Genomic DNA, 10,379 nt, shown 5'->3' on the forward strand with positions numbered 1-10,379 from the left:
GAGAAAAGTACCACTAAAGTAGCTTCGATCACAGGCATTACATAGGAATTACATAGGAATCCCAATGCAGGGCTCTCTTGTATCTGTTCTGCATGTGGGGATTCCACGTATGATTTCTTCAAAGGATTCTGCTGCTAAAACGTTAGCCAAGCACTCTCCTACGTCATCCTGAAATATTCTCCTTCCTAGAAACCTAAGGTCTGTTGCAAATTTGGGTACATGATGTTCAGATCATTTCAGAGAAATGATTCCTCCTCCTTCTTGGAGGGCCTCCTCCAGACTTTGAAGACAAAGAGGCTTGTCCCTCCTCTTTGCTCAAGATTGTGCCAATCTCCCAACCAATCTCCTTCTCGAGTTCTCTCAGATGCTCAGGGCACAGAATTCTTAAGGGGGGCCCTGATCTCTGAAGATTCAGTCCATGTCCCCAAATGCCCAAAGCTACCTTCTGTTTCAGACTTGGTTCAGTCCCCTGGCATTGGCTTTCTGGTTCCTTGTTTGTTTGTTTGTTTTTTTTTCAATTTTTCAATTGCTTAAAAATGATTGGTATTAAATGCTGAGATCTTAAAAATTGTAAAATACATATAAAGTATAAAGAATCATAGTCCATGAGCAAAGATTTTTTTTATTTGTCAGAGAGAGAGAGAAGCAGACTCCCCGCGGAGCAGGGAGCCCAGTGTGGGACTCAATCCAAGGCCCCCGGGATCATGACCAGAGCCGAAGGCGGGCACCCAACCAACTGAGCCACCCAGGCAGCCCAATCCATTGTGTTCTTGGTGAACTTTGGGGTTGCTGTCAGTGTTTGCTATTATGAACGGTGCTGCTGCGAACATTCTTGTACATATATCCTGGTATACCTGTCCAAGGGTTGCTCTCCGAGTGGAATTTCTGGGTCATAGCGCAGAAACATGTTTATATTATCAAAACAATTCAAAATCGTTTTTCCAAAGTGGATGTTGCAATTTATGCTTCCATCATCATTGGCTGTTTTGTTGCCCTGCCCTCGATATCGTCCAACTTCCTAACTTTTACCAGTCCGGTACATATAAACTTGGCACTTTCTTTTTTTCTTTTTTTAAAAGATGTTATTTATTCATTTGAGACGGAGAGATACATAGAGTGAGAGCAGGAGCAGGGGGAGAGGCAGAGGGCGAGGGAGAAGCAGGACATACGGCTGGATCCCGGGCCCCGGAGATCATGACCTGAGCCGAACGAAGGCAGACGCCCAGCCATCTGCGCGACCCAGGCGCCCCTAGACTGGCTTGTCTGGTAGTGTTAATATGTTTACAGGACTGCGGAAGAGGCTGGGAATATTTTCATGTATATTGGCCATTTGTCTTTTCTCTCCTTTAAGTGCCTGTTCTGGTGAGCGGGAAGGCCACGGGCTTCAGAGCCTGGCACTCAAGGACAGATGTCCCAGCCTAGAGTGTAGTTCCGAAGGTACAACGACGATTGAGGAGCGGCCCTCCTAGGCACCTGCATCCCATCTTGCTCAGAGACATACCCTCAAAACTACTGTCGGAGGGTCTCTGGCCGATACGACCAGCTCCACGCAGCCCAGTTAAGCAGCCGAGGTTGGAGCTCAGGATCCCAGCATGCTTCCCTGACCCACGATCCAGGGGAGAAAACCGTTTGTCTTGCTGCCCGGTTGCCCGCGCTGTGCTGCAGGCTGCTCCCACTGAAGATGGGACTTAGGACTCTCCACTGTATACTCTAAAATTCCACAGGTTCCTTCTGTGGTGAGTTCATCCTGTGTTATTAGAACCTGAGGTCTCATTCATTGGGTCAACAAGTACTGCGCTAGGTGCTAGAGACGAAAACAGGAAAAGACCATCAGGCGCAGCCGTCAGGCCGGGCTGGGGAACCCGCCCATCCGCCCACCCGCCCACCAGGGCCTCTGCACCGCGCACCGTCGGCCTCGGCGCGGGCCCCACCCCACGCCGCCCCAGGCTTCCCCTCGGTGACGAAGTCTTGAACTCCAGGCCCTGGTCGCCCCGTAAGGGGGGCGCGTCACATGACCGCGCCGGGCGGAGGGGGTGGAGCCCAACGGCCGCGCCGCCGCCCGGTCGCTTAGCAACGCCCCCACGCGGAACAATGCAGGCGGGCGGCAACAGGGAGCTGGAGGCCAAGAATTACCTGGAAAAACATCAGATTATGGAGTTGCTGAACTATCTCACGAGCGCCCTGCTCTTTTCCCGGCCAGGTAAGGGTCTGGCCTAGAACTCGGCTTTCGGTCCCACCCGCCTCCCCGCCCGGGCGGGAATTCCCGGTACAGCCGTCCCTGCACGCCCGCGCCGCCCGCCCGCTCTGCTCCCCGGTAACCCCCCTCCACAGCACCCTCGGCCCCGCCTCTCGGCTGCCTGAGCCCTTCTGCCAACCCGCGCCGTGGCGCTCAAACGAGTACTTCTTGAACGGCCTCTTTGTGTCTATCACTGGCCAGGGGCGCGGGACTCACGCAGGGGGAGGCTCGTGGCGGGTGGGAGAGAGGCTCGGGGGAGGGTCGTCCTTAGGACTAGGGGAGCGTGGGCGAGGGCCAGCACTTCAGTGTCCTCCTCTGGAAAATGGGGATAACAGTACCGAGCTTATGGACACGTCGGGAAGATTAAATGAGTAATACGTAAATTAACCCTATGCGGGGCAACCACCATTCATTTTGATTTTTTATAAAAGGATACGTATGGGGTTTAAAAATCAAAAAGCACTCCAAGGCTTATAGTAAAAAACAGCATGTCCCTCCCTGTCCCAGATTCCTACTCTACAGAATGATTCCCAACTCCTTTAGCTATTTACCTTGATATTTCTAAATCACAGACTTGCACTGCTACTTACTAATGTTCCCCCAACCCCCCAGGTTTAGATTTAGCTTCATACCACGTAAGAGGAAACTTCGAGCGCGCACACACACACACACCTGTCCCCACTCATCCCCACCTTCCCAATAAGGTTAGAATTCAATTTTGGTGTGACCAGTAGTCAGAATTTACATTACTATTAGGCAAATATCCACAGCTAATCCATATAGCATGCTATGATTATATTTCCTTTGCTGATTTCCCTGGAATTAATAATACTACATTTTAAATGTTTACTTAAATTTTCTGTGTCATTACTACTGATTTATCGATACCCTCTTTTTGTCGCAAGCAGAGATCGCCTCTCAGTAGGAAAGGAGATTCATCCTGTAATCACCACCCCCAGCACATCCCCCGGCTCTTTCTGTCTTACTGCTCCAGGCTGGACCCATGGCCCAGCTGCCCTGCTGTGCTGTGTGGCAATCATTCGGGGGTTTCCCTCTATCTAACCCTAATCCTCTTCACCTCTCTCCTGCGCTCACAGCCTGTTTGTTTTATGGTGCTGGGTCTCCCTCTTTTTTGCTTTCCCCGCTTCTTCTAGAGGAACACATCCTCTAGTGGTTCTCTGAGAGAGTGTGCTTTGTTTGAGCAGTAAATATTTTGAGAACTCACGTATATGAAAGTGTCTCATCCTCCCCTCAAACATGATGATAACTAGGGTAGATACAATTCCCGGTTAGAAAATATTGCTCTCCAAGTTTGGAGGGTGTTGCCCCTTTGTCTTCTAATTATCAATGGGATGCTGTTACCCCATGTAACAATGTGAACTTTTTTTATAAAAAGATCTTATTTATTTATTTGAGAGAGAGAGGGAGAGTGTATGCACGGACAACCTGGGCCGGGGGTGGGGGGGCAGAGGGAGAAGCAGACTCCCGGCTGAGCAGTCCTGCTGCGGGGACTCCATCCCAGACCCCGAGATCATGACCCATGCTGAAGGCAGACGCTTAACCGACTGAGCCACCCAGGCGCCCTACAATGTGAACTTCTGGAAACATCTCTACAAACTACAAAGGGGGTGGGGAGGGGCAGGGAAAAGGTGAAGAAATACAGAGGAGAAGCTAAGGAAGGGTTTGGCTGGTGTCCAGGGTACAGGGCAATGCCCCTCCAAGTTCCCTGCCAAGATCCTCTTAATGGCAAAGAAGAGGGGACTTGTACCTTTGGTGTCTGAGACCTTAGCCTGATGCTGCCTGACAAGTTTCTCTGGAGTCACCTGTTTTACCATAAAAATTTACGAGTTTTGTTCTTCTACAGATATATCCATTTCTTACTATAAATGTTTCATACTACTCACCAGAGTATGACTGACTCTCAGGAAGAAGCACTGTCTTCACCTCGGGTCTTGATGAAGCCTCTGGCGTTATGACATGTATCCCAGTTTGAAAAGCTTGGATCGTGAGGGATTTATGGAAAACAAGACTAGATAGTTGGATTGCATTACTACTATTGAGGGAATAGTCCCTCAGCTCCCACGTCCTCAACTCCAAAATTCTAACAGCCCTGAAAACCAACAAATTTTCACAACTCATTTAACAGCAAAATCTAACATAACCTGAAGTCATTCGATAGGAAAATGTGTCACTTCCCAGTGACAATTCTGTGCTAGGGAGGGAGGGAGAATAAATGCTTAGGGGAGGCCTTTAATAAAATTAGACTTTCATTTTTAAAAAGGAGACAGTTGTAACGCAGATGACAGATGCTGCTATGGGAATGGTTAAAGGGGGATAAGATATCTTTGAGAGTTATGGAGGAGGAAGAACTCAGTAGAGACCGTCACGGCTGACTAGGCTTGGGGTTCCAGATACTTCCCATATTTGAGTTAGTAGAGTGTGGAAGAGTCTGCAAATTTTAGGGAACACATTGCCTGGATTCATACTAGCTGTGGGTCTTAGGGAAGTGATGGTTATGAGGAATACCAGGCACATACAGAGTGAGGGCTCAATAATTATTAGCTGCTGTTATTAAGATGTGAACTTGAGGTTTTGTTTCCTTTGAAAAACTGATTGTCATTATCAGCTGACATTTATATAACTTAGGTGGTTAGTAACATTTGGATCTTCCCTTCATGTTTTATTTTTTAATTTTTTTATTGAAGATTTTTTTTAAAGATTTTATTTATTTATTTGAGAGAGAGAATGAGAGAGAGAGAGAGAGCGTGAGAGGGGGGAGGGTCAGAGGGAGAAGCAGACTCCCTGCCGAGCAGGGAGCCCAATGCAGGACTCGATCCCGGGACTCCAGGATCATGACCTGAGCCGAAGGCAGTTGCTTAACCAACTGAGCGCCCTAATTTTGTTTTAAAGATTTATTTATTTGAGAGAGAGAGAGAGTGCACAATTGAGGGGGGAGGGGAGAGAAAGAATCTCAAGCCAACTCCCAAGTCCAGTGCAGAGCCTGACACAGCACTCGATCCCAGGACCCTGAGATCATGACCTGAGCCAAAACCAAGAGTCGGATGCTCAACCAACTGATCCAGCCAGGCACTCCACTTCATGTTTTAAAAAGTTATATCTTTAGGGGCGGCTGGTTGACCCAGTCAGTGGAGCATGCAGTTCTTGTTCTCGGGGTTGTGAGTTCAATCCCCATGTTGGGTAGAGAGATTACTTTAAAATAAAATATTTCTGTAAAGTTAATATCTTTTTAAAATTTAATTTATTTTTTGAGAGAGACAGAGAGCACACAAGCAAGGGAAGCAGCAGAGGGAGAGGGAGAAGCAGTCTCCCCACTGACCAAGGAGCCCGATGTGGGACTCCCATCCCAGGACCCTGGGATCATGACCTGAGCCAAAGGAATATGCCCAACCAACTGAGCCACCCAGGCGCCCCTCTTTAAAGTTAATATCTTTATTATTTCTGTTGTAAGCATTTTAAAAACATTTTTAGAAGCAGGCAAAGTATGAATTATAGACTTCAGACATAAACATTATAGCATCCCTTATAGTCTAAAGGATATACAGTAAAAATCCTTCATCAGAGAAATACACCAAGTTCTATTACCATTATTTACTTACTCCATCCTTAAAAAGAAAAGTAGTGAATTGAAATTCAAACTTAGCCTTTTTTCTCTTTCTGAATTTGATAAATAGGTCAGAGAGAAGCAACAGAAGACTACATACATGATGTGATTGCCTTTAGTAACCCATTTGTTTCTATAGTCTGTTAAAATTTGTACAGAAAGACACAAGAGAGATCTAGAAACATAATCACAATGTGTGGATGTTATTTGAATAAGTGTTGAAATTTTTTTTAAGATTTTATTTATTTATTTGAGAGAGAGAATGAGAGATAGCACGAGAGGGAAGAGGGTCAGAGGGAGAAGCAGATTCCGTGCTGAGCAGGGAGCCCGATGCGGGACTCGATCCCGGGACTCCAGGATCATGACCTGAGCCGAAGGCAGTCGCCTAACCAACTGAGCCACCCAGGCGCCCAATAAGTGTTGAAATTTACTTTTTAAATTTTCTTTACTATTTTTTGTAAGATTTTATTTATTTGAGAGAGAGAGTCAGTGCATGAGCAGGGGGAAGGGGCAGAGGGAGAGGGAGAGAAGCAGACTCCCTGCTGAACACGGAGCCAGACGTGGGACTCGATCCCAGGACCCTGAGATCATGACCTGAGCTGAAGTCAGATGCCACCCAGGCGCCCCTACTTTTTTATTTTTAAAAAGTGTTCACAATTCATGAAATTTGTGAGACAGCCTGATACCATAAGACTTCTAGAAGAAAACACAGGAAAGAAGCTCCCTGACACGGGCCTGGCAATGATTTTTCAGATATGACACCAAAAGCACAAACAACAAAATAAAAAAATCAACAACTGGAACTACATCAAACTTAAAAGCTTCTGTACCACCAAAGAAAGAATCAACAAAATGAAAAGCCAGCCTATAGAATGGGAGAAAATATTTGCAAACTATATATCAGTTAAGATCTAATATGTATAAAGAACTCCTACAACTCAATAGAAAAAAAATCTGATTTAAAAATGGGCAAGGCGGGGTGCTTGGCTGGCGCAGTCAAGAGAGCACGGGACTCTTGATCTTGGGGTCATGAGTTTGAGCCCCATGTTGGGTGCAGAGATTACTAAAAAAAAAAATAAACTAAAAAAAGTGGGCAGAGGAACTAAATAGACATTTTTCAAAGAAGATATACAACGGCCTGCGGGTACATTAAAAGATGTTTAACATCGGGGTGCCTGGGTGGCTCAGTTGGTTGGGCAACTGCCTTCGGCTCGGGTCATGATCTCAGGGTCCTGGGATCGAGCCCCGCGTCGGGCTCCCTGCTCGGCGGGAAGCCTGCTTCTCCCTCTCCCACTCCCCCTGCTTGTGTTCCCTCTCTCACTGTGTCTCTCTCTGTCAAATAAATAAATAAAATCTTTAAAAAAAAATAAAAGATGTTTAACATCACTAATCATCAGGGAAATGCAAATCAAAACCAAAATGAGATACCACTTCACATGTGTTAGAATGGCTAGTATCAAAGAGGCAAAGATAACAAGTAAGAATGTGGAGATAAAGGAACCCTTGTGCGCTGTTGGTGGGAATGTAAATTGGTGCACCCGCTGTGGAAAACAGTATGGAGGTTCCTCAAAAAAATAAAATAAAATCAGAACTACCGTATGCCCAAGCAATTCCACTTCTGGGTATATATATCCAAAGGAAATGAAAACAGGATCTGAGAGAGAGATCTGCGCTCTCATGTTTATTGCTGCATAATTAATGATAGCCAATATACGGAAACAGCCTAAGTGTCTGTCTACAGATGAATGAATAATGAAGATGTGGTATATTTATACAATGGAATATTATTCAGCCATGAGAAAGAAGGAAATCCCGCCATTTGCAACATGGATGCCCCTTGAGGATATGCTAAGTGAGCTAAGTGAGAGAAAGACAAATACTGCATGGTATCACTTATATGGGGAATCTAAAAAAGCCAGTTGTAAAAACAGAGTAGAATGGTGAGTGGTGGGGGAGTGGGAGAGCTGTTGTTTCAGGGTATGTACCTGCAACTTGTAGGTCAGTCTTGGAACTCGAATGCACGGCATAGTGCTTACAGAAGGTATTACTGTACAATAAACATTATAACCTTGCTGAGAGACTAGATCTTAATTATTCCTGCCCCCAAAAAGAAATGATAATTATGTGATGTGATAAAGGTGTAGCTAATACTACAGTGAGTCATATTGCAAACTATAAATGTATCAAATCAACAGGTTATGTAATTACATGTATCACACAATGCTACATGTCAGTTATATCTCAAAAGAAGTCCTTATCTTTTAGAGATACATGCTCAAATATTTATTAATGAAATATTGTCACTGTAACTGACTTCAAAATGATACAGGAAGAGGGGACCTGGATGAGATGATGGTGAAATGAGACTGGCCACAAATTTTAACAGTTAAAGTTGGTTGATGGGTTCATTAACTTTCCTACTTTTATATATTTATGAAATTCTCAAGAAAAAGTCTTTTTTTTAAGATTTTATTTATTTATTTGACAGAGAGAGAGCACAAGCAGGAGGAGCAGCAGGGAGTGGGAGAGGGAGAAGCAGGCTCCCCACTGAGCAGGGAGCCCGATGCGGGGCTCGATCCCAGGACCCCGGGATCATGACCTGAGCCGAAGGCAGACGCTTAACCGACTGAGCCACCCAGGCGCCCCATCAAGAAAAGTTTTTAAAAGAAATATATAATCACAGTGTGTGTGTCTGTCTGTGTCTGTGTGTAGTGAGGGGCAGTCATCATCTAAGCTGCTCCATCTTCTTTTGACTTCTTTTCATCATAACTGACCTGCATTATTTCTGGAAAGTGGATTGATCTTTTTTCATCTTCCATGTTGCTTAAATGAAAGACATCCTACTTATGCAAAATACTGCCTTTATGTTAGAAGTGAACATTCATGCCTCCTAATTGGAAGACTATATTAATCTAAGAGTCTCTCTTTTTTTAAGATTTTATTTATTTATTTGAGAGAGAGAGACAGAGAGACAGATTGGGAGAGAGAGCAAGAGTTCGGACAAAAGGGAAAAGCAGGCTCCCCGCGGAGCAGGGAGCCCGATGCGGGGCTCGATCCCAGGACCCCGGGATCATGACCTGAGCCGAAGGCAGACGATTAACCAACTGAGCCACGCAGGTGCCCCTAAGAGTCTCTGTTTTTATTTATATTTATATTTTATCCCTTTTAGCTGGCTACCTTCTTCCATGCATCATGTTGTGCTTTTTTTTTTTTTTTTGGTTTTCGATGCTTGTTTGTGAATTAGTCACCTGAGGAGCTTTTTTAAAAAATGCTCAGGCTCCATATCTGGGGTAGAGTGGTTTATATATGTAATTGTCTGATGTCTTGTTTTTATTGTAAGCAAGGTCTATGACCCCAGTGCCTAGTACAGTACTTTGAACAGTTATTTAATAATTGTTAAATGATTGCTTCCATTTGTGATATATCTTAATTTTATATCAGGAAGAACTGGAACTATTCTTTTACAGAAAAGCCAAGAGAGTATTTAATATCTCTATTGGAACAACTGAGAATTGCTAAAACAACAGGCGTGGCTTTTCCTTTCTTTATGGATCACTCTAACATTGTGTCTATGTTTGAGATGATGGACACTTCAAATAAAGGCACTATATCATTTGTGCAGTACAAAGAAGGTCAGTATCCTCTACCCACTGAACTAACAGTTTGTGCTCATTTCTTAACTTTCCCTAGTTGAAAATAATGCTCGCTTCGTAAATTTTCCCTTCTTCTCATTCTGATTTTACAGGCCTAAAAACCCTGGGTCTGTTGAATGAAGATGAAGTTTTAAAAGATGATGGACATGTAATAACTTTGGAAAAATTCAGATCTGAAGTGTAAGTTTATTTTTACATGTCTGATATTTAAAACAGAAGTTCCTACCTCTTGACAGAAACATTTCATTCCCTTGAAACTTTTAGCTATCTAGAAAGCAAGGAATGACAGTCAAGTCTGGAATTAGGAAGTTCCTGGGGCAGATTAATTCTTTTCTCAATGGGAAAGCCCAGCAGTTCTCAAAGAATGTGGGAGAGAAGCTCCAGTCTGCTAGAACTAACAGAAAAGCTTTGTTCCTAATACACTAGTTGGAAAATCTCTCTATAAAATACGGAGCAATAGAAGTTCTCTCAGAGTATTTCCTCAAAGTTATTTATCACCAAGCAAATGTTTATTGGTAGTATAGGTTGTGAGCGCCTGGCTGGCTCAGTCAGTGGAGAATGAGACTTTTGATCTCAGGGTCATGAGTTCAAGCCCCACGTTGGGCGCAGAGTTTACTTCAGAGCTTACTTAAAAAAAAAACCAAAAACAAGACAGTATAGGTTGCATGACAGCCCAACAATTTTAGATTTGAGGTATTACAGTTTGAAAAGTACTAACTAAATGCTAAGTCAGGAAAAAAAAAGGAATAAAATTTGATAGTTGTAGAAGGCTTCTAACCAATGGAACTCAATTCCTTTATTTTGTTCTCTGAGTATTTATTAATTAAGAAATCATTATGTAACAGAGTCCAGAGCCAGGGGAAAGTCG

General features: G+C 44.2%; 1 protein-coding gene across 1 annotated transcript; it reads left to right on the forward strand.

The window, feature by feature from the left end:
* Positions 1-2,091: 2,091 nt before the first annotated feature.
* EFCAB10 (EF-hand calcium binding domain 10) lies at positions 2,092-9,704 on the forward strand. Its single transcript, XM_028119629.2, has 3 exons — positions 2,092-2,200; positions 9,326-9,490; positions 9,604-9,704. The coding sequence occupies exons 1-3, from the start codon at positions 2,092-2,094 to the stop codon at positions 9,693-9,695; spliced, it is 366 nt and encodes a 121-aa protein (XP_027975430.2). The 3' UTR covers positions 9,696-9,704.
* The last annotated feature ends 675 nt before the right edge of the window (positions 9,705-10,379 follow it).

Source organism: Eumetopias jubatus, unplaced genomic scaffold, assembly GCF_037043125.1.
Source record: "Eumetopias jubatus isolate StellerSeaLion01/CBP00866 unplaced genomic scaffold, mEumJub1_p1.0 scaffold_14, whole genome shotgun sequence".
Classification (NCBI taxonomy): Eukaryota; Metazoa; Chordata; class Mammalia; order Carnivora; family Otariidae; genus Eumetopias; species Eumetopias jubatus.